General features: G+C 35.6%; 1 protein-coding gene across 1 annotated transcript in view; it reads left to right on the top strand.

Annotated features, from left to right (window-relative positions):
• The window catches only part of Pgi (glucose-6-phosphate isomerase), a 221,903-nt gene that overhangs the window by 11,440 nt on the left and 184,829 nt on the right, over window positions 1-25,634 (top strand). Inside the window, exons 2-3 of the mRNA XM_090401803.1 lie at window positions 17,212-17,305; window positions 24,906-25,043. Of these exons, the coding sequence (XP_090257929.1) occupies window positions 17,212-17,305; window positions 24,906-25,043 (232 nt within the window). The remainder of the gene's footprint in view (window positions 1-17,211; window positions 17,306-24,905; window positions 25,044-25,634) is intronic.

Consider the following 25,634-nt stretch of genomic DNA (forward strand, 5'->3'; position numbering starts at 1 on the left):
TATAGAACAGTCATTAGACCAGTAGCCACATACAGAGGGGCAACAACAAAACACATGAGCAAATCCTCCATGCCATGGAAATGCTGAGATGGATACTTGGTATCACCAGGCTTGACCAAATACCAAACACTGACATACATGAGATCTTTGGCATCGCACCAATAACAGAGAAGATGCAAAGGGCATGCTAAGATGGTACAGCTTAACCCATTTTATCCCAGCGTACTCATTTGAGGACAGCACCTAAAATGGCCTAGTGGTGTTCAAGTTGTAAATTAAAAGTTAGGTGAAGCTGTAGTCATACTTTTTCAGTATACAGGGGTATCTTGCTAATCTGAACTAACAAAAACTGTGCTTGTTCGGATTAGTGAATTTCCCCACAAGAGACGACAATAATACTATTTAATACAAAAATAATCGGATTCTAATGGTACATCAATTTAATTCTGTAAACGAATGAAGTAACTGATAGAAAAAAGCTATTGTAGTGTAATGTAAAACTTAAAAAATAATTATTATTATTATTCGTGACACCTCCAAGGAGTCCGAAGACTCATCACGGGAGGACACCTACAACTGTCTCAACCACTACACCGAACCTCTACTACGAATCATCTCCATCAACGGCATCTACTGCCCAACTCCACCACTACCACAACTAGTATTTTTTGTCTGTAAATTGCATGTGTTCTGAAGGGCCGATTTGTCTGTCTGCGGGATGAAAAACCCGAGTTTCTGGGAGGGAAAAACCCTGCTACCTCCATATGAGATTGGCTAACTCACCTTCGATTGAAATCGTCCAGATAAAGATTCCTCCCATCGCGACGAGAATCGAACTTAGGCCTATTCCAATCGAAGGGCGCAATGTACTATCGTTCTTCCAATTGCGCTACGGAACACAGTACACAAGTTTATTTTAGTAAAAAGATTAGTTCGTATGTACCTGTATTATTGTGGATTCTGATTTAATAAAATTGTATAGTTCAGTACATAACTTAATTTGCTTAAAAAATCACTTTCTTATACACAACACAAAAAAAAGTTTTTTATTTCTTTGTAAAAAAAAAGTCACAGCAGTCCACACGAGCAGACCCTGCCTTAAAGCAGGACAAATGCTAGGAAGAAGAAGAGTTTAAGTTCCCACAATAATTACTCGACTGCACTTACTAAAAATGCTGATGTATGTCTTTCATGTTATCCCTAGAATTCCCTCGCATGTATCATGAACTGATTGTATATTTTGTCTTATTGGCATCAATCTGATACCAGACTGCCTCAAAAGAACTGCCATCTACTTGCCTATCTCCTATTCTTTTTGGCTGCAATTAATCTGCTTTCATCAGTAGTATCCCTAATCCCCTCCTAAATGAAAATACTAAACCCTTCACATTCTATCGTTGTAATTGCATCATCTGCTGTAAGCCATGTCTTACTATTTCCTATTACTTTTTGTGAAGTTGCACTAACCAATGCCCCAAACTCCTCCTTCCTCTTTGACTTAATCTTTTGGTATTAGTATATAGAAACTGTAGTATCCTTTTAGGTTCCCAAACACCTTTTCTTCCTGAATTGACTACCTTATTCATTAGTGTTGCTTGAGAGACTTAGATTTTTGGCCATTGCATTTCTTGGCCATTCTCATGCCCACTCATCACACAGGTGACTTCACACACACACTGGCATCTACAATAATTGCTTACATTCAGTGGTGTGTTGGTAAATTTTTAACAACCGGCTCGCTTTATGAAAAATTTGATTCTTCACAAAGTTCTATTGTATCTTCAGATGTCTTTGTTTCTGCTTCTTCAAATTTTGTCCTTTTAATTATTATTATTATTATTATTATTATTATTATTATTATTATTATTATTATTATTATTATTCAGGCCTCCAAGGAGTCAAAAGACTCATCGAGGGAGGTCCTTCCTAAGACATAAAGTCTGTCAAGACTCATCGAGGGGAGGTCCCCCCCTGAGAAACACAAAGTTTATCATACCACTCTTTAAAGTCACTGACCGTTCTCGCTCCCACCACTCCATCAGGCAATGCATTCCACGGCTCAACCACCCTCCACACAAAGAAACCACTCCTTACCCTCTTGCTCACAGTTTCCTTTCGTAACTTCCAGGGATGGCCTCTTGTCATCACTCCTTCCCGCTGATCAACCAAGCGAAAGAACTCCCCAGTGTCAACCCTGTAACCACCTCTCAACAGTTTAAAAGTCTCAATCATATCACCTCTCCTTCTTCTATCTGCCAAACTCTGCAGTCCACATTCTCTCAGCCGATCCTCATAACTATCATTGTACAGTCCTGAAACCATCTTTGTCATCCGTCTTTGTATCCTTTCCACAGTTAATTTATCCCCTTCAAATCCTGGGGACCAAATCTGAGAACAATAGTCCAAGTGTGGTCTGATCAGAGACTTATACAACGGAATGATAACCCTCTTATCTCTGCAGGTCAGTGTCCTTCTCATAATAGCAGCAATCCTCTGTGTTACCTTCACCACCTTTGCAATATGTCCCCTAAACTTCAGGTTTCTATCAATCATCAACCCCAGATCTCTTGTCTCCCCTACTTCCTCCAGTATAACTCCTCCCATAGAGTATGCAGCATCCCATCGATGTTTCCCAAACCTCAAGACCTTACATTTTGCTGCATTAAACTGACACCCCCATTCATTTGCCCATCTATCTAGCTTATTTAAATCCTCTTGCAGGGCTACCACATCTGCGCTATTACTAATAATCCTTCCCAGCTTCGCATCATCCGCAAACAACTGAATATCCCCCTGCAATCCACTGGCTATGTCATTGATATAAAGGTTAAACAATATAGGTCCTAGTACTGAGCCCTGTGGGACCCCACTTGTAACCCTCTGCCTCCTGGAAACTGCTCCACCATACACAACTCTCTGATACCTATCAGACAGCCAATCCTGAATCCAGTTGACCAATCTGACATCCAGACCCATGTGCTGCAACTTAAATATCAGCTTATCATGTGGCACCCTGTCAAATGCCTTCGCCAAGTCTAAGAAAATTGCAGTATATGCCTTTCCCTCATCTAATGCTCTTGTAACTTTATTATAAAAGGCTAGCATATTGCTAAAACAAGAGCGTCCTTTCACAAATCCATGTTGATTCTCACAGATAACATTACCCTCATCTGCCCAATGCTGTACACGGTCCCTCACTACTTTCTCCAAGATCTTAACAACTACTGATGACACACAGACTGGCCTATAATTAGACACTTCCAGTCTGTTACCACCCTTATGCAATGGCACTATCTTACCTTCCTTCCATTCCCTGGGCACCTTTGCCAAAGCCAGACTTTCATTGTAAAGCCACGTTAAAGGTATTGTCAATTCGCTAGCACATTCTCTCAAAACTCGTGGCGAAATACCATCCAGTCCCACAGCTTTACTGACATCCAGAGTACTCAGTATCTGAAACACACTCTCCTCCTGTACCTCCAGACCTCGTACCAGTCCTATCCCTCTAGCATTAAAACTGACTCCTCTAGGATGAAATACTCCAATAAAGTGTTCATTGAACAATTCCACTATGTCCTCTGCATCAGTCACTCTATTCCCATTTTTATCCCACAATATCATTCTTCCACAGTCATTTCTCCTCCTACTGGCCACATAGCTAAAAAATTCCCTAGGATTTTCTTTGGATCTTAGGGCCAATCTCCTCTCATATTCCAGTTTCGCTTTCCTTACCACACGAGTCACTCTTCTGGCCTGTGTCTTATATTCTTCACCCATCCTCTCTTCACCTGTCTCCTTATATCTCTTCCATAGCCTCTTTTTCGCATGCAGTTCTTGTTTAATGTTGTTTGTCATCCACTTTACTCCAAATTGCGCCCTCTTCTTCACTCGTGGTATACAACTTACCATTGCTGATAACAAATATTCTTTCACAATTTCCCACGCACTGGTGATATCCCGGCCGTCCAATTCCTCCCTCCATGAAACTTCCCGAAGTTGACGTCTAAGACTATTATAATCACCTGCCTTATAATTCCACATAAGTTCCAGTCTCTTTGATACTCCTGCATGTCTATTCATTTTCCAAGTCAACACCATATGGTCACTCTCTCCAACTGGTGGGAGAGACGTCAACTCAGTTATTATCAACTCTTCTGATGCTATAACCAAATCCAAAATTTTTGAACCTCTTGTTCCCTCTGTTACATGTTGCCTAAGACATTTGTCCCTCAAGAATTCTAGAAATTCCATTCCCCTATTGTTACATGCATGTTCCTCTCTCCAATTTATACTACTGAAGTTAAAATCTCCCATAACAATCATTCTTCTTGCACTTGCCAAACTTGGCTGATGCTATCTGCGCCACCAATTCCTCTCCCTTATTCCGGATACTCCTGGCATTAGTATACAGCATATAAATGCCATTGTTTCTATACCCAGCCTTATCCCTTCTAGACTCCACTGGGCTCAGTGTTACCTGACATTGTCTCCCTTCTCCCAAGTATCCATTCCCACAAGAGGCCACCCCTGCTATCATCCTCCCTGGGACACATTGACTCGTTCAGAACAGCAATCTCTCCAGATGCCTACGCCCTTCCTCATTCAAATGTAAACGGTCTCTCGCATACAACTCCTCTCTTTCCTCAAACGCACTCCAAGCATCCACATATACCAGTCCTCTCTTGTCACACATTCTCGCTATTATGCCATTCAATATCACCGCTCTTCTGCTCAGCTCATCATTATCATACCTAGGCAACACGCACACTATTTTTCCTCTCTCTGTCTTCTTCCGTACAGTCTCAAGCAAAAATCTCATATCTCTCGCTGCCCGACTTACATTACCACTCAAGTCATTCGTTCCTACCATCACAATCATCTCATCCACCCTTTCACCTCTCTTAATTGCCATAGCCACCCTTTCTATTGTTCCTCCTGGCAAACACTCCTCACGCATCCTATCTTGAACACCACGGATCATTGAGTCGCCATACATTATACCTCTTACCATTCCCTCGCTCCTATTGTTTCCATTCTCTCCTCTTCTTTCATTCCCATACCTCTCTCTTCTACTGTTTCCATTCTCTCCTCTTCTAGCACTCCCATACATCTCTCTCATTCCCTCTCTCCTACTGTTTCCATTTTCTCCACTTCTAACACTTCCATATCCCTCTCTCATTCTGTCTCTCCTACTACTGTTTCCATCCGCTCGTCTTCTAGCATTCCCATACCTCTCTCTCATTCCATCTCTCCTACCATTTCCATTCTCTCCTCTTCTAGCACTTCCATATCTCTCTCTCATTCCGTCTCTCCTACTGTTTCCATCCTCTCGTCTGCTAGCATTCCCATACCTCTCTCTCATTCCCTCTCTTCTACTGTTTCCATTCTCTCCTCTTCTAGCACCCCCATACCTCTCACTCATACTCCTTAAATTCTCTCTCTCTCCTACTCTGATTTGCCTTGCATTTATCTCTTCCATTCTCCTAATCTTATCTTTCATACTTCTGCTCTCATTCACTAGACATTCCACCTCCTCTTTCAACTCATCTATCTCCCTCTGCAGGTCAGTCACTCTTAATCTAAATTCACTCTCCCATACAAAACCATCTCCTAAACTTCCACAGTCACTCACACCTTCCACACTATCAACTATTATTTTCTCATTCGCTCCTATCATACTACTTGTCTTCCTATTCTCCGTTCCTGGAGCAACAAAGTCGGATATCGATATATCTAATGTATTTATTTCCTCCAACTGCCTGCATTTGGCGCACATACGCTCTCCACTCTCTTTAACAAGCCACATATGTAATTCCCGAGAAATGTTTAAGAAGTTTCGTTCTATTTCATTTTTTCAACTAACGGCTATCCGCTTTTTCCACCGCAAATTTTCCGCATAACTCTAACCCTGATTAAAATTATTTTAATTATTAAAAAAAAAAAAGAAAAAAACGAAATAAAAACATATTAAAGAAAATTTTCCTATATATTACCTACAACTTACCTATTATCAAATGAAATCCTGAACAAAAAAAATGTAACACTAATATTACCACTCGTAGTCGATCAGATGACGAGAGACTGTAGCCGTGGTGACAAATTTTTGTATTTATCGATAGTACAACAATGTTACATTTCCAAGAACTTAATGTTGCCAGTTCTTGGAAATTCGCCGAAAAATAAGGCATTATTGTTTATTCAAATACCCAGTTCGGGAGTTTTGATAACGTGTTTGTGTTTTGATGAATACAGACATTGTTTAGTAAATAAAATCGTTTCCAAATTCCCGTTTGTAAATTGAGTTTGTGTTTTGTGAATTCTCCTTTATGCATCTATTTTTGATAATAATATATGTAAGTGTTTATTATACAATTTCAAAATATTTACGAGAAACAGTATATACCACCATTCATCATCTATCCTTTCATAAAGAATTTTAATAACCGGCTCGCCCGACTTAAAAACATTAACAACGGCTCGCTAAATTTGAAAAATTTTAACAATCGGCTCGCATGAGCCAGTGCGAGCCAGTCCCAACACACCACTGCTTACATTTTCCTTTGTTCTTCTGCACTCTCAATGAACAAAGCTCTCTAGACACCTACCACGGGAACGATTTAAGTGCAGTCCATGAGCATTATACAAATCTTTTTCCTTCAGAATCGGACCATAAACACCAATGATACATTGTTCCTTCTACACAGCTTGTGCATTGGTTTACTATCGGTGCCCTCCTCAGTTTGCCTCTATCATAGAGTGGCAGTCGCTCTTTGTTTTTTCCAACAATTTCAACTCACCTTCCCTCATGGATTACTTTCACCTTTCAGGTCATTAGTGCCAACTAAGAGAATTAATTCTTTCACTTTCCTTTCTGTAAACTTAAGGTAGTATCACTAATATTATTAATATTTGCTCCAGGGGAAACAAGTTACTACACTTTCATTAAGTACTCTGATCATAGAATCTCCATATAAAATTTTTTCCTTGCCTTGTTTCTCTTGTTTATTCATATGATCTCGATTCTTACCTTGGACCTTCTGCTTTTTTCTCTTCTCATTGCTGCTACTCTCTTAATGTTTTGCACTTTTTCAATTTTAATCTTTGTCCTGTGAAGGATAATACTTGTTTTAGGAGTCTGTTGTAAGTTTTCTAAATATGGCATGCGGGAAATATCCTAGTCTGCTGCATGCTTAGTAGTTGAGATATGGTGGGCCAGACTAGATCTGTCTTTTCTTTTATGCTCAGCATCTTTAACATGTTTCTGAAGGGGTTTTTAGCCATAAAAACTCCTTCAAAAAAACTAGTAACTTTGTATATTTATTAGGACTGTGAGGAGGAAAAACAAGGCACTTTCTCATAAGTAAAGATTCAGGAAGTGTAGACGAAAGAAGGAATGTAAAGTTCAATTAGTATCAATTTCCAAAATATTGGTATCACTAAAGAAATGAAGTTTATAATCTTGTAGTGAACCTTGCATTGGTAAGCTCAGGAAAATAGTTTGAAATAGACAACAGTGAAGTCTAAATTTTTCTAAATGATCGACTCACTCTTTCTCTGTTTTTAAATAAAATGTCTTTTGTGTGCTGTACATGTTCGTAAAAACTCCTAAAGTAGAGCATTCAAGAATTAGTTTGTTATGTCCAGCCTATATATATATATGTAAAATATAATATAAAACAAAGAGTGGTTTTCTTAAATGGTCTCAAAAAACTATCTTGTGAATAAAAATCTTTCTTGGTTCATTTGACAATGAGACATGCTGTAATGCCTTTGAGAGGAAAGTGGTGAAGAAACAACAATCATGACATTTACTATTATGGGACACCTCCAAGGAGTCCCATAATAGTAAATGTCATCTACTGCCCAACTGATTGTCTGTGAAAACACTACTAGTATTTTCACAGACAATCACAAACATCCATGCCCACTACCAAACATCCGCAGCCTTTTGGCTGGAGAGCAGATATGCTAACCACTCGGACAACCAGGCTGGCAATTTATGAGTTTAAAGTTTTTCTACTTGGTTATCCAAGTGTAAGCAAACATTTGCACCTGAATTATCTTCAGGACTGGGGGCAACTCGTAGCAAAGGTGGACAAAGCTTCACATCATTTGCCTTAGTATCCCATAATGCAAAGCACATCTCCTTGCTGAACATATATAATGCTATGCATTATGGGAAACATGTCCATGTAGGTAAACATGACTTTTGCATTGCCTCAACTTTCGCATCACCTCTGGGTCTGGCTTCCACTGAAGAGACCTCAATAAGGGTCGAAACCGGCCTGGGTAGTAACCCTTCCCATAATGCATAGTATTATACATCTCCACAAGGAGATGTGCTTTGCATTATGGGATACTAAAGGAAGTGATGTGAAGCTTTATCCACTTTGCTACGAGTTGCCACCAGTCCTGAAGATACTTCAGGCGCAAACTTTGTTTGCCTACACTTGGATAAAGGATTAAACTAAATATACAGGGTGTTCGGGATAAATTTGACATATTTATAATTAATTATATTTTTCCGTAAGTTACATGTATTAACACACACTTCTCTTCATTTAAAAGTTTGGACCCTTCTTCATTCATATACAAGATGTCAGAAAGGATGGATAGCTGGAACCCACCTGAATCATGGAAGAGAATAACTTGTATCATGATGATTCGTGCCCGCCATCAAAATAAGGATATTACGACTGCTGCCCAATGCTCCCTGAATACAGTAAAAACAATCAGGCATGAACTAGAGACTTGTAATGGTGACTACGAGGATGTAGCAAGAAGAAAGATCCCTAGCAGACGATCTGATTGCGTTCGTACAGCAGAATTCCTCGCAAATCTGCAGGAACAGGTGTTGAAGAACCCTGGCATTGGAATTCGGGCTTTGTTCGTGGAGTTGCTAACTGTAGTCAAGCCCTGGATAACAAGGGTAGCCAATGGTAGGCCGTATGTATGGCAGCAGGATTCGGCCCCTTGCCACACCTCTGGGAAAAGTCAAAAATGGTTGTCTGAAAATTTCTACGACTTCACCAGTCCAAATGTTTGGCCTCCAAACTCCCCAGACCTTAACCCCATGGATTATTTTGTATGGGGCGCAGTTGAAAAAGACACCAATCGCACTTCCAGTAATACAAAAGCCCAGTTAATGGATAAAATTAAAACAGTTTTTGCGGCCCTTCCCAGGGAGACTGTAGCATCAGCTTGTTCGAGGTTCCGAAGCAGAATTGAAGCTGTGATCGATGCTAATGGTGGTTATTTTGAGTAAATCTTGTTGATAGTATTGTAATTAACTCTGCCTGTAATGTTTTTTTGTCAATTCATTAAATTTAATAGATACAAAGAAGATTTTCTTTTTCCTTACGAAACTGTCAAATTTATCCCGAACACCCTGTATAATTTGTAGTCTAACCAAGTGGGAAAAAACTTCCAACATCTTTCTGTAATTCAGAGTAATTTAATAATAACGTGTGACACCTTTTGGCAACTCGTATAGATAAACATGACCTCTCCATTGCTTCTGCCTTAGTATCACCTTGGGGTCTGACTCCCACTGAAGAGACCTCAATAAGGGTCAAAACTGGTCTGGGTAATGACCCCTTCCCATAATGCATAGCATTATACATATCTGCAAGGAAATGTGCTTTGCATTATAGGATACTAAGGCAAGTGATGTGAAGCTTTGTCCACCTTTGCTGTGAGTTGCCCCCAGTCTTGAAGATAATTCAGGCAAAATATATTTGCTTATACTTTATCCAAGTATAAGCAAACTTTGTTTGCTTATACTTGCATAAAGGATTAAACTAAATATATAAACCATTCCCAGATTTATAATCTTTTTTCGCCTCCTTTAAAGTTGCCCCACCAAGTGTATACTTTGCACCCCCATTGTTGTTTAACACATATGAAAACCTTGCAGCATTGAACTGATAGTTCCCCTTATCTGCCCATTCATGCAATCTATTCAAGTCTTCCTCTAAGGCATAACATCATTTTCATCTGCATTGTTCTCCCCATCCCAATATTGATCTACAAATTGAACAACAATAGCCGAAATACAGATCCTTGTGACACACCACTAGTGACTTTCCTCTTTCAGGATACTGCATTGCCATATACAACTTTCTTACACATATCTGACAGCCAGTCACTGATCTGACTTACTAGTCTGTTATCTAGTCTTATCTGTTTTAGTTTATTAACAACTTATTATGTGGCAGTCTGTTAAAAGCTTTTGCAAAATCTAAGTAGGTACTGTACATGCATCTAATTGTCTGTGACATTTGTCACCTTGTTATAATACATAAGTAAGTTAGTAAAACGATCTCCTTTTAACAAACTCATGTTGACAACCACAGAGAATACTGATGTTATTAACTCATTTCTGTATCCTAGTTCTCTCCAATCTCTCCAGTACCTGAGCCACAACTTCAGATATATAGATTAGTATATAATTTGTACCACAGTCTTATCACCACCTTTATGCAGCAGAACAATTTTACCATCTTTCTACTCTCTTGGAACCTGTGCTGCTGTAAAACTCTTATTAAACAGGCATGCCAATGCTTCTGTCAATACCCTGGGAACATTCCCTTAAGACATGATGACATGTCATCAAATCCTATTCCCTTATTGACATCAAGCTTATACCTTCTGCTCATTCACAATTAAGCCATTCTCTCCTATGTCCTCTACACTTCAGTTTGTCATGATTTTACTCTAATGAAGATGAAACACCTTATAAATTGTTCCCTGAATACCTCAACAATGTCTTCTGCAGCAGTTACTATTCTACGATTTTCATCCCTTAACACCACCTTACCATAATCATTCTTCCTTCTACTTGCTCCATATCTGAAAAACTCTCTAGGGTTTTTCTTGGCCTGATTTGCTAATTTCTGCTCATCCAGTACTTTTACAGTTCTTATCAACTAAGTCACCCTCCTGGACCGCTCTTCATACTCCTCATGCAATTGATTGCTATCATTATTCATCCTATACTGCATCCACAGTATCCTCTACTTTCAAATTTGGTGCTTAATCACTTTATTCATCCATTTGACACCTTCGTTATTCAGTTTTTTGACCTTCAGAATACATTTGCACATCAGTATTGTTAAATATCTTTTGGTCATTTCTTACACAAGGTTTATCCCCTTCTTGCTTAACACCTCATTCCATGCTATAGCTTTAGCTATCACTTAAGATTTTCATAATCACCATCCTTGTAATACTACATATATCCTTTCCTCACAGAAGTCTTCATATTGCTAGCCACAACCCAGGTGATCACTTCATGATCACTTTCACTAACTGAAGGAAAGTGCAAAATCCCACTCACAATCACTTCCTATGATGTTATGGTCATCTTCTTACTCTGCACAGGAGGACTGGAATAGACTTCATGAATGGGCAGGTAAGTGAAACTATCAGTTCAATGCTGCAAAATGTAAGGTTTTCATATGTGTTAAGCAACGATGGGATGCAAAGTATACACTTGGTAGTCTATATTGCCATAATTAAAATCTCCCATAATAATCACCTTTCCATTGTTTGCTGAACCCAGGTTATTTATACATTTATCACCTCCCTCCATATTCCCCTACCTATAGCAACATTTAACTAAATATCTCTTCCTGTTAATCTTTGCCTCACACCATACTTACTCAAAACCTTTGCCACTTTATGCTATCATCAAGAGCACCCCCCCGTCCCCCTCTCCTTGTCCAGATTTGAAATACTAAAAATTACTGTAGTATGCATACACCTTTCATTGTTGAATATACTGGTTTCTTTTCTTGTTTAATTTGAAAATCATATGGAAGATGCTCTTGAAAATAGGACAAAAATTTTATACTAATGAAAAAGGTCTACCCTGCCTTCGCTTTCCAGTTGGCTTATATTTTAGTATTTGTTTAGGATGTCGGGTGTTGGCCATTCAGTTTACATGTTCAATCCATTTTTGTTTATAATTGTTTAGTTTTTCTTCTATTGATTTTGTTTTTAGTTCTTTTAAAATGTCTTCGTTCCTTTTTTGATCTAATAATGTGTATTTTGCAGTTCTTCTCATAAATCTCATTTCACTTGTTTTTATTCTTTGTTTATCTTTTGTTTATTGCCCAAATTTCACTGCCATATAATAATGTGGGCACTGCTAAAGTATTGTATATTTTCAAGCGTGCTTCTTTTTGTACTATATTTGGGTTGAGTGTTCTATTTATCAGGCCTATAATCTGTAAAAATTTTGAAGTTTTTAATTTTATGTCTTTTTCTCCTTCATATGATATTTCACATCCAAGATAACTGAAAGTATTTAACTGTTCTATTATTTTATTATTAATAACTATTTTGCTTCTAACTGGAGTTTGTCCACAAAATGCCATTGTTTTAGTTTTATCTATGGAAATTTTCATTCCAAACTGTTCTACTATAATGTTCAAATTATACATTGCTCTCTGTAAATTATCTTCCTTATCTGATATTATTACCTGATCATCTGCAAATAACAGTGTATTTATTTTGTGATTCTGGGAAATTTCTATACTTTGATTGTTTAAGGTGTTCCACTGTATTAATATTTCATTAATGTAAATTAATGAAATATTGCCGGCAAAGGTTGGTCGATTGGTAGAGCCTCTGCTACTAATGGCTCAGTTAAGTAAGTTTGAGCATGGTTAGTAGTTGGAAGGGGACCAATCGTTCGATGCTGTTGGCACACTCTCCCTCGATGAGTCTTTGGACTCCCTGGAGGTGTCAAATAATAATAATAATAATAATAAATATTGAAAAGTGTTGGAGACACTTTTTATAGATTGAAACAGTATATATGTTTTTACTTTGTCAAATGCTTTTCATAATCTATAAACAAAAGATGAGTTTCCAAATTAAATTCTCTTCTTTTTTCTATAAGTAGTTTTAAACAGAAAGCTGCATCCATTGTAGAGCATCCTTTTCTAAATCCATTTTGACATTCTAATAATATTTTTTCACTGTTTTAGTTTTTCATTAAGTATTCTGCTATATATTTTGTAGCATGTATTCAACAAACTAATACCTCTGTAGTTAGCTGGTTTTGTTTTATCCCCTTTTTTAAATATAGTTATTACTATGCTTGTATTCCATTCTATTGGTATTTGTTCATTTGTATATATTTTATTTAAAAATTTTAGTAATCTTTGATGAAATTTTTTTCCAGCAAATTTATGTTTTGAAGTTTATCCCATCTTCTACTGCTGATTTGCCATTTTTTATTTTATTTAGGTTGTCCTTTAATTCTTTCATTGTTATCATATCATTTAACATATTTTGTAAGTTTCTGGTGTAATTATTTTTGATGCCAGTATTATCCATCCAAAGATCTGTAAAGTAATCCAAGAATTCTTTTACATCTATTTCACAATTTTTATTTGCAGTTTCTTTTATATCTGCATTCATGTGTTTTAGTATTTTGTACACACTGGGTCTTATTTTGTATGTCATTTTCTAGATATGATACAAATTTTTCCCAGCTTTCTCTGTCTCTTTGTGGTTTCTCTTTTGGCTATTGCTTGTCTTTTTTTTTTTAATATTCAATTTCATCTTCTTGTTTTTTGCTACTTAACCATCTTTTAAAAGCCAGCTTTGTATTTTCAATTATTGTTTTTATTTCATGTCCCATATACGTAAGTTTTTATTTTTATGATATTTTTTGTGCGTTCCTAGACTTTCATATGCTGCTGAATGCGATAATTTCTTTTATATTATTCCATTCTTTCTCAATGTCTTCATTTTTTTGTATTTTTTCTAAGTAGTTATTAATCATCTGTTGGTATAAATTTCTTATACTTGAATCATTTAGTAGTGTTACTTTGTAATTAGATTTTGTTTCTCTAGTTTATTTTTTTTTTTTGTATTTTTTGTAGCTAGTTTGGTGGAAATCTTAGTTTTGCCCGTATAGTGATCTGTGTCAATTTCTAGCCCTCTTCTAACTTTAACATCTAGGGAAAAGTTTGCTGCTTTTTCATTTGCTATGAAGTAGTCTGTTATTGATTTTTGTCTTCTTGCACACCACGTATATTTATGTATATTTTTATGTTTGTAAAATGTATTCATTATGTTTAAATTATTATATATTGTATAATCAATGAGTTGCTTTCCATTTTTGTTTACTGTTGGTTCTCCAAATTTTTGTATATTATTGTTAATTTTTTTCATTCCTTTTCTGGCATTAAGATCTCCAGCTATAATTATATGGTCTGTTTTATTTAATTTTTCATATATTCCTTGTAACTCTTTGTAAAAGTAATCATTTTCTTCTTCTTTTCCTTCTTCAGGTGCATACACTCCAACAACTGTTAAATTTTCTTTATTTAATTTTGATTGCACTTCTAATATTCTTTCATTCCAGTATGTATAATTGAGTTATTTTTGCTTTAATTGATTTATGGATCCAAATCATTACACCAACTTTTGCATGTATTTGTTTGTCCACTCCACTATATATGATATTGTAGTTAGCTGTTTCTTTTGTTCCTTTAAGTTTCTTTTTTGTTTCTGTAAGAACTGCAATTTCTATATTTTCGTCATTTAAAATTTTATCTAATTCTTCTTCTTTATGTGCTATGCTTCTAATGTTCCATGTAGCATATTTAACCACGTTTTTCTTTTTCCAAAGTTTCTTAACCTTTTCCAGTTTGTGGTCATTTCCCATATTTTCTGTCCAGTTTGGATTTCATTGAGACTTGAAAGTAATATGTGTTTCCCAATGTGACTAGCATGACGATAGGTATCCTAGTGGTGGGGGCTGCCACCTTAAGACAACTAGGCTTGCCTTTTTTAGTAGATAGTGGAAACTACAGTTTGAGAAGAAAGAGTCGCCCCTCACCCTCGAATTGCTCTAATAGCACTTGGGGGGGGGGGAAGGCGTAAGAAGTAAGAGAGAGTAGAGGGAAAGAAGAGTAGAAGACCAGTCTCCAGATCTGATATACCAAGTGTATATTCTACGAAGTAAGATCAAGTCTAGAGAAAATGTTTATTAATAGTGGTGTGCACTTTTAATCGGGTAAACAAGTTGTCATTCATAGTGTTTTATTCATTTTGTGTATCTATAAAATGGATATGCAATATCTCGAAGAAAGAGTACAAAAGTATGTACTCTTTCTCAGCACACATCCTTGGCTCAAAAACAAATTCCCAATGAGTGTGGTGTTGGTTTGGGTACTGTTAATGTAATTTTAAAGAGTTTTAGGGAGACAGGTACCTTTTTTCTTGAACAGAAAAAGAAAATGTCAGTGAAAAAGGAAAACTACACTTACTCAAGATCGTTTACTAGTTAGGAAAAGCACAATGAATCCAAGATTGTGTGCTGTAGACTTAAATAGAGATTTGGCAGCTTTTGGGATTAATGTTTCTGACATGACAGTCTGTTGAAGATTGTTGGCAACAGGATGGACTGACTGCCCACAGACCAAAAAAGAAATAACTGCTGATGAAGGCTATGCAGAAAATGAGGTCCCAATGGGTACAAAGATTGGACTGTTGAGAAGTGGAAAAAGGGCATATTCTCAGATAAGAGCTATTTTTTGTCCATGGAGAGCGAGTATCTTATATTCACAAATCAGTGGCTGAGAAGACTTCTCCACCCACCTTCAATAAGCTCCTAAAAACCCAGCTAAAAAATGTTCTGGAGTTGTTTTACACATGATAGTCCAGGATTACTTATGTCTGTTGATGGTATGATGAATAGTGACCAATACATAAAAATATTGGAGAAAAGAGTGGTCCCACAGATCCAGAAAGACAAAGAACTCAGTTTTCCAACAGGGTCTCACTCCATGCCACATTTCAAAAAAGTGAGAGTTCCTTAAAAATCACAACATCCAATTGCTTCAGTAGCCAATAGAAAATTTGTGGGCCATGATGGAAAAGAGACTTGGAAAATGAAATTATGATACAAAGGATAACTTAATACAATACATTATAAAAGTATGGTTTCGAGATACAGAAATAATAAAAATGCGTTCTGCATTGGTAGAGTCCATGTCTAAGCAAATTAATGAACTTATTAGGAACTGGGGATCACATATAAATTATTAGGTAAAGTTGGAATTTAATTTTTGTACTTATTTTCTTTAAAATTAAAATTTTCTTTAAAATGTGAGTGTTTGGATTAAGTTGTTTGCTACTGTACAGAATTGGCCAAACAAAATTATGTCTATAGCTTAAAAGTATCATTTCATAAATGCATAACTTTTCTTATGCTTGTTTGATATTTAGTGTTAGATTTTAGATAATAGTTCTTACAAAAAAACAAATATTAACAATCAAAATTTGACTCTGAACATTTATAAGAACTAGCTAACCCATTGTGTATTTAGTCCTGTGCAATGCATACTTTGTAGTACTTGAAATCTGAATAATGGACTTTTTTTTGTTCTTCCTCTTTATTATTATTATTTTTTAATGTTGTGACAAGACTTTGAAATGAAACAGTTTGAAACTATAATAATATTTCTCTTGCTTGATGGAATTTAATGATATTTGGCACCAAAAATGTCTGTACTACAGTAATCTACCATTTATCCCACCTTCAAAACAACAACCCTTCAATTAAAAAATTGAAGCCCAAATTTGGAAAGTTTCTTAAGGTTGAGGCAGATTCATGGAACCTGCCTCAGCAAATTTATGTACATGAAACTGCCCCAGATAGGTTTAGTAACTTCTGGACTGAAGTTACTAAATACACATAAGCCATAAGCCTTCAGAACTGAAGTTACTTTAGGTGCAAACTTCGTTTGCTTACACTTGGATGAAGGATTAAATCAAGCATATAATTTCTTGGCATTTTTAATTTATAATATTTGATATGTGTTGTAATTTCTTCAACAGAAATATTATTATAGTTTCAAACTGTTTCATTGAAGTCCTGTGGTAACATTACAAAATAATAATAATAAAGAGGAAGAACAAAAAAAAATTCATTATTCAGATTTCAAGTACTACAAAGTATGCATTGCATTGGACTAAATACACATAAGCCTTTCCATCTGATTAAGTATCACTATAAAGATTGCTGTTATGAAACATGTTTTTTTTTTATGATTGTCTGTGATCATTACATAATTATGGTGTAGTCATTTTTAAGCATGTGTAATGTATCATAGTTTAAATGAAATTTCACTAAGGCATATAACTCTGTCTGTTAAATATGTTTTCTAAAAAATCATCTTTTTTTAGCATTGTCCTAGAAACTGAAGCTAATGGGAAAATATTACTAGATTTTTCAAAAAATTTGATAGACAAAGAAGTTTTTAATTTGTTGATTGACTTGGTAAGTAAATCATTTTCTTAGCCTTGATAAGCATACTGTGTGTGTGTGTGTGTGTGTCTTCTGAGAATAAATGTTATTTATTATTTACTATACTTAAATTTATTTAATCTTAAAATAATGTAAATCTTCTTAACTTAGAATGGCAGGATTGCATAATACAATTGACCCTTGAACAATGCGGGGATCAGTGCCCCTAATCCCTGCACAGTTGAAAATCCGCATATAACTTTTGACTCCCAAAAACTTGATTACTAATAGCCTACTGTTGACCGGAAGCCTTACTGATAACCCAAACAGTCAATTACCACATGTTTTGTATATTACAATAAAATAAGCTCGGAAAAGTAAATGTTGTTAAGAAAACCATAAGGAAGAGAAAATACATTTACAGTACTCTACTGTATTATATTTATTGATACCATAAGTTTATGTCGTCTGTTTACAAGATGAATCATCTGTCTGTCAGTACCTACATCGGTATTGTTGTATATGATACAAAACACTGCAGATGTTATATATATTACTAATACTAGACATCAAAAATGAAAAGATAACGTGAAAAAGAAATTCATATTTATTTACAGGTACAGTAATCCCTCGATTAGTGCATTTTCGAATAGTACGTCATTTTTTTTATACCCAAATTCGATTAGTGCGCCTATATACATCTTACAAATAAATGTTACAGATTTTAAAAATTTTCTATCTGTATACATTTTTATGGCTAACTATTTTAAAAAATCACTCACCAGAATGAAATAATTTAGTTACCGATTTAAAACATTTTACAAAGTTATTTTTAATGGCATACTACACTACTTCCATGTTCGCTATGTATACTATGTTCCAAATTTTTACTGCGAAAATTTATGTCGTCTGCTATAATACGCCCACAGATTCGAGACCCGTCGACACTTCTACGCATGTCACAAAAAGGAGAATCCATTCTGATAATAGGGTAATCAATCCGTCTTCTGGGATGAGTTGTTTATTATTACACGTTGGAAAATTAACTTCTCTTTTATGATCATTGTAGATTTTAAAGTGGTAAATATTTTGCTTGTATAACAGTTGGAAAATTTTATCTATAAAGCACATGATTTCGTGTGTTGGCGACCAATTCGTACATCCTACATTTCTTTCTCCCCTTCAATGATAACGTCCAAAGTTGATTAAATCTAATTCTGAAGAATTGAGTGATTATGACCTGCTAAATTTAGATGCACAGCGGAAAGATCCGGAAGAATATGAAGAAAATTTAACCACTGATAGTCAGCCAAAAGAGATTTCACAGCAACAATTTGAAAATACCTTTTCGCACAATCGAAGTTTTTAAGCAGTAATGCTTAGAAGCTGACCCTGATGAAGAGAGAAGCAGTAAAATTTGCAGAAGAGGCAATAGGGGCCATACGTCGGTTGTATGAAAAAAAGAAACAAAATGTCCAACAAACTATGTTAGCTCAATTCTTTGTTAAGAAGTAGAATAATAAATTTATATTCTGAATATGTTTTATTGTCTTTCAGCTTCATGGTTTTCCTTAACTAGACCCTGAGATATACCCTAATTCTTTTATAAAAAAAATTAAGGGTCAAAAAAGAAATCTGAGGAACGAATTATAATTTTTCCCATAGGTTATTATATTCGATTAGTGCGTTTTCAATTAATGCGCCTGTTTTAAAGAACGCATTAAGTGCACTAATCGAGGAATTGCCGTATAACAATTCATCATTATCATCATCAAATTTCTGCCATGTACAGGATATGATAGTACTACATGAAAAAATTACATCATTACTAACTTCCTATCTACAATTTTCCTCCAAATCAGTCTGTTACTTGTCAAGACTCCAACATTATCAGATCCATATTTCTATCGTCTAAGGCACTTTATACTGTATCAATCCACCTATATTTTGGTCTTCCTATGGGTCGTTTTCCTGCCAACCTGGCAGAGAACACTTGTTTTGCTAATCTTTCCTCTCCCATTCTATTTAAGTGACCATAGCACCTGAGATTAGCTCTGCTAACGCATTCCTGGATGCTGACAATGCCAAGTTCTTTCCTAATATCCTCGTTTTTAATATGATATTGTCATTGATGCCATCTGTTCACGCCTCTAATCTTTCTCAGGACTCTCATATCTGCGGTCTCTAGTCTTTGGTCAAGTGTTTTACTTCTGACCCAGCTCTCAGATCCATAAGTTAAAACTGGTTTGAACACTGTCTTGTATATAGCTAATTTAGTGTTCTGACTAATTTCTCTCTTATTCCATATGAATTTATTCAATTGACTTCCAACCATACCAGCTTTGCTGATTCTGTTGTCTATTTCTATATTTAATTTACCATCTTCAGTAAAAATCGTGCCTAAGTAGCTGAAATGTTTTACTTGTTCCGCAGGTTCTCCATTCACAACACAGTTGACATTTTCAATGATTCTGCCTATTTTCATTGTCTTCGTCTTTTTATTGCTGACCTTCATACCATATCTATTACAACAGTTATTCAATATAGTCAGAGAATCTTGCAGACTTGTAGCGGATTTATTTAGCAGTATAACATCATCCGCATAAAGCAAAGAGCTGACATTAACATCTTCAATTTTGATATCATATTTAATACCACTTCATAATGTGATCTATATAGATAATGAATAACAGGTGATAATGTACATCCTTGTCTCACACCAGATTTAACATTAAACCATCTTCCTGTACTTCAATTCTAACTGCTGACTTACAACTCAAATAAAGACTAAGTATTGCTTGATGTAATGCCCCATTGACACCATATAACTGTAGCGTATTGAATAGTTTCTCTCTTGGCACCTTGTCATATGCCTTTTCCAAATCGACGAAACTTAAATACAGATCTTTGTCATATTCCCATGCTTTCTCGACTATTTGTCATAAAGTGAAGATCTGATCCTGACAGCCTCTATTTGGCCTGAATCCAGTTTGTTCTTCAGCAAGCTTTTCTTCCACAATTCTCCTCAATCGTTTCTCAAGTATACTTGCATAGATCTTGCCAGGAACACTCAGTAGGAAAATACCTCTGTAATTCTCACATTCAGTTTTATTTCCCTTTTTATAAATGGGTACTATGAGAGCTCTACTCCAATCGTCGGGAATTCGTCCTTCTGTCCAGGCTTTCTGAACTATGCAGTGCAGCCACTGTAAGACTTTTATACCATCATACTTCAGCATTTCTGGTCAAATATCATCTACTCCTGCTGCCTTTCCACATTTTAAGCCTTTGATGGCTTTTTCTACTTCAAGTTTGGATATGTATTTCTGACTGCATGCCTGGTCAGTGTTTTTTACCACTGTGCTGTCATCACTGCTTGTTTCATTTAGCAGTTTTTCAAAGTAATTACTCCATACTTCAAGAATATCTTTTTCTTCAATTTTCATGTCACCTTTATCATCTCTAACTCCTTTTACAGCACTCTTTCCTCCATTCCTAAGCTTCTTCAACAACCTCCAGAATATTTTGCCACCTTCTTGATATTTATTTTCTATATTCTTGCCAAAGTCCTCCCATGACTTTTGTTTAGCTAGTTTTACACAGTGTTTAGCATTCTTGTATTTGTCTCTGTATTCTCTAAGAGCACAAGCTGACTTATTTGCCAGGAACTTTTGATGTGCTTTCTTCTTTTCCTTCTCCTTTTCCAAAATAAAAAATGATGGTATAACAATTCATGCATTGATAATGCTGAAGCATCAGCATGATTGCTTTGTGGAATCCTAGTGTAATTGATACAGTTTCTTTATTTTAATGTAGCCCTATATGCTAATGAATGAATCATTATAAAATTTAATTTTTATCCTAATGAAATAAATTAAACTATTAATTAATAATAGTTAATTTTATGCAGTTATGATTTTAATACTGCATCGTTATGTTTGTTTATTTGTTTGTTTGTTTGTTTACTTAGGACAATTAGTTTAAAAGAGAAAATCTTAAACAAGAAGAGGATACTCAGATATACCTTAATGACTAACAACTCTGCAATTGTGACCATAAATTCACTACTTAATTCTCCCGCCTAGGTGTTCGTATATTTAACAAGCAGTGCATCAGATAGTACATACAGATAACTTAATTAGAAACAGCAAAAGGTTTATTCAGGATATTAACATTTATACAGTGCATGGAAATTTGTCAAAATTCAAATCAATACTACAAAATATTGTGCAAATATTATCAGCAAATGTGAGCGTTAAGTCATGTAACTCATATAGGATTGACAATTGTGCTGCTCCAAACTACATCACACATAAATTCTTCAAATTCCTCTCTAATAAAATCTAGATAACATGTATTAGCTCCTTATAGACACACATCCTTAGTATAATACTCTTAAATTTACACTCATTTCCTTTCATAGCTTATAATATGCTACAGTCCTATCCTATCTCTGTTTAAGTCCTCAGATCTTGAATTACATATCATTTATTCACATTAATTAACAAGAAAATTTTATGATACTGTTTTACAGTGGGTTCCTCCGCTTGTTCCTTTCCTTTACTCATCTCTGGATCCTCGAAATGATTTCTTCTTGCTGGCCAAAGTATCTGGAATTTCTCGATCATGTACAGGCCTACTCGTGGTCGTGCCCTTTTTTTTCAGGGAGATACTTGCGGTAAAGTAACTTCTTCGAAATGAAGCATTCTGCATAGACTCTGAGCTTTTCTGCAGATTACCTTGTCTCTTCAGGAATAATGTTCTTCTCCTCGGGTTTGCGATGCATAACTTTTCCTATAGTTACATGGCGTTTTCCGTTCTCTTCTGCCGGAAATCGGGGCAGAGATTCCCCTCCTGTTCTGGAACTGTACCTCCACTCGCAAAGTCCACACATCGAAGAAAAGAACTCTGAAGGCCTCGTGAGGTGGGTGTTCCTAACCCTTTTATCACCTCACCCTATCGGCACCTCCCATAACCTTCTCCCCCCCCCTCGACACATATACAGCACTCAACGTGCTGTCTTTTGGTGGTGGTTTTCTTCCTTTTTTGCTTATTCATTGTGTGCCATGTGTACATTATATGTTTGCGGCAACTTCTTTTAATCCTGTGCTTTGGCCTTGGATTAAGCCCTAATTCTCGCTAACAAATTGTGAGTCATTTAGCCATGCTTTGTCTATCTAAATTTTAGGAATATTATACTATTTCAATTATACGTTAACATTCTTTTCCTAGAAAATTTACAGCCAATTCAACTAGCTCAAGTATTCTATTTATATAATGGGATAACAATCTTTTCTTATACATTTTCACAAATATTTGCTCTTTGCTTAAAATATCCTAATTTTGTTCACATATATAATTTACACTTTGATGCAAACAATTTTCTTTTATAGGGTCATTGCTTGTTAAATTATGAAGGAATAAATTCTCTTAAGAACTTTATTAATCACAATTGAACAATATTTACTGAAAAAAATCTGCATATAAGTGGTCCCACGCAGTTCAAACCTGTGTTGTTCAGTGGTCAGCTGTATACCTATGAAAGGCAAATAGTTGCCAAAGTTTTATTTAAAAAGAAACGTAATACATTTTTTTTTCAACTATGTTTATGAACTTAAATTGTTAATATTCAGTTTTTTAATTCAGCAGGTAAAATAGAAATTGCTTTTTTGTATAGTTGCACTGGCTACACAGTGGTACTTCTGGATTTTGCTAAGGCTTTTGACAGGATACCCCCATGGAACACTATTATGCAAATTGGAGCAGATGGGAATGGATACTAAATTGGTGATATGGATAGGAGAATGGCTCAGGAAGAGATACCAGAAGGTGGTGTAATGAGGAGCCAAGTCCAGGATGAGGCAGGTGACCAGTGGTGTGCCTCAGGGCTCTGTGCTTGGGCCATTGTTGTTTAATTTGTATATAAATGATATAGGAAATGGCTTACAGGGAGATATTCAGTTGTTTGCTGATGATGCAAAGTTGAGTGGCGCAATAAAAAATCAAGCAAAAGTTTGTAGGATGATTTAAATAAGCTGGTAGAATGGGCAAAAGGTAATGGATGTCAGTTCAATGTGGAAAAGTGTAAAGTCATGCATTTTGGGATTAAAAGATTACTAGCTGTGTACTACATTGATGGAACAGTACTCCAAGAGATTGATGAGGCTAGGGACTTAGGGGTGTTGGTAGATAGGTAGATGAAGTTCACAGGACACATTGCTACGGTGTCCAAGATTGCACATAGGATTACTTGGATGTTGAGGAACACACTGACATACCGAGATAAAGAGGTTATTATTCCCATTTATAAAGCATTGATACTTCCACATTTGGATTACTGTGCTCAGGTCTGGTCATCTGGATTCCTTGGAGATGAGGAGGCTGTGGAGAGGGTTCAGAGAAGAGTGACTAAGTTGGTGAGTGATGTAAAAAATGCTCTCTACATTGATAGATTGAGAGCTTGTGGGTTGCAGAGGTTGGTTGATAGGCGGAGAAGAGCGGATATGATAGAAACATTTAAATTACTGAAAGGTTTTTATAGGATTGATGCAGGGGAAATGTTTTAGCTGTATGATAGTGATGGAAGAACAAGAGGTCATCCCTGGAAATTAAAGAAGAGTGTGGTTAACAAGGGTGTGAGAACAAGGTTTTTTGCCTGGAGTGTGGTGAATGAGTGGAATTCATTGCCTGACTTAGTTGTGAGCTCTTCGTCTGTAAATGAATTCAAGAAGAGATATGACAGATATTGTTTTGCTAGTTTGGGTCTCCCGCGATGAGTCTACTGACTCCATGGAGATACCCGTAATAATAATAATAGGCTTTATTTTGATTTCAAAAAAAGCAATTCTCCAGTCCTAACTAGGGAAGATATTTTGAAAGGTAACCAAGAAATTCATACAACTTATGAGAAAGGTAATAGTATTTGAGTAGTACAACTTTCTTTTAAAATTTATAGTGCTCTACTAAGAAGCTGGTAGTAAAAATGTCACTCAATTACATAGGCTGTTAATGCAGTTAATAATAGATATTTATTATATTTCTGTTTCAATAAGGAGAGTTTCTGCATAAAAGTTACTAAATCCATTCCCATTGTCAGGATGTTTTTGAGAGTTAAAATAAAAACTTATGAGTTCTCCTCAATCATATGGAACAAGAAGTCTTAAAAAAACATGGAAACAAGTTTCCTACCATTCTTGAATCATTTCTGTATTTATTTCAATGCTACTTCAGTGGAGTATTCATTCATTTCATTATTCCATAGTTTTATTTAAAATGGTGAATTTATAATAAAGTTGAATTCATTTGACAGAAAAATATACTGGTTTTATATACTCAGAAACTTGATTTAAGACATATTAATCCAATTACATTTTGAATCATTTAATTGAATTTTATATTTAACTTTGTTTATCAATCAGAGCTTTGTTCCATTAAATGTAGTTAAACTGATTCAGAGTAACCTAACAGTTACCTTTTTTCCATAAATTATGACAAATTAAAATGAACATTTATCCTAAAACATATATATTTTTTTAAACATTGAAACATTTCACAAATGAATTATGAAATCATTGTCTGATTATGTATATTTTAATGAAGCAACAAACGTTTAAAATTGTTTCCATTGTCATAGGCAAAATCAAGACAAGTAGAAAAAGCCCGGGATGCAATGTTTAGAGGAGAAAAGATAAATTTTACTGAGAGCAGAGCCGTACTTCATATTGCCCTCAGAAATAGATCAAATTCTCCTATTCTTGTAGATAATGCTGATGTAAGTATGTTTTTCATAATTTATTTTTTATGAACTGTATTTGTGTTGAAATTGTTTGCTGCAATACTGTCCTTCAGAGATCTACAAATTTGTGATACTAGTATTGTGCAGGAGAAAAAGGGAAGGAAAGAGAAGCGAACAGCATTCCTTCCCTTCAGTTTCATGATGTATTGTGCTGATATAGCTATAAACATCGAAAGGAATGAATCTATAGGAATCTCTGTAGTTCATTCTTATATACCTTCGCATCCTCAGTGCAGAGAAATACTGAGGTACACATTATTCTGTTGAGATATCAAAATGTACTTGAGACATTTTTGGAGGCTTGCTACAAGGATAAATAGCCACACATTAATAAACTGAAGTTTCTTAGGATATTGGGATGCTTTCCAGAACTTTGAATGGTCACACATTTAATTTTCATTTTATATTAGGAGTCAGATAAATCAAGGATTTTCTGAGCAATTCATTTTATACATCTGATTTCTAAAGAAAACAGTTTTGAATTTTTTTTCCAGTGAATCCCAAACCCTTGGTTATCAGTAATATCCCAAGTAATAACTCAAAATCTGGATTATCAGTTCATTAATT

This window comes from Typopeltis vanoorti, chromosome 12, assembly GCF_054136105.1.
Source record: "Typopeltis vanoorti isolate ZY-2024b chromosome 12, IOZ_Tvanoo_1.0, whole genome shotgun sequence".
Classification (NCBI taxonomy): Eukaryota; Metazoa; Arthropoda; class Arachnida; order Uropygi; family Thelyphonidae; genus Typopeltis; species Typopeltis vanoorti.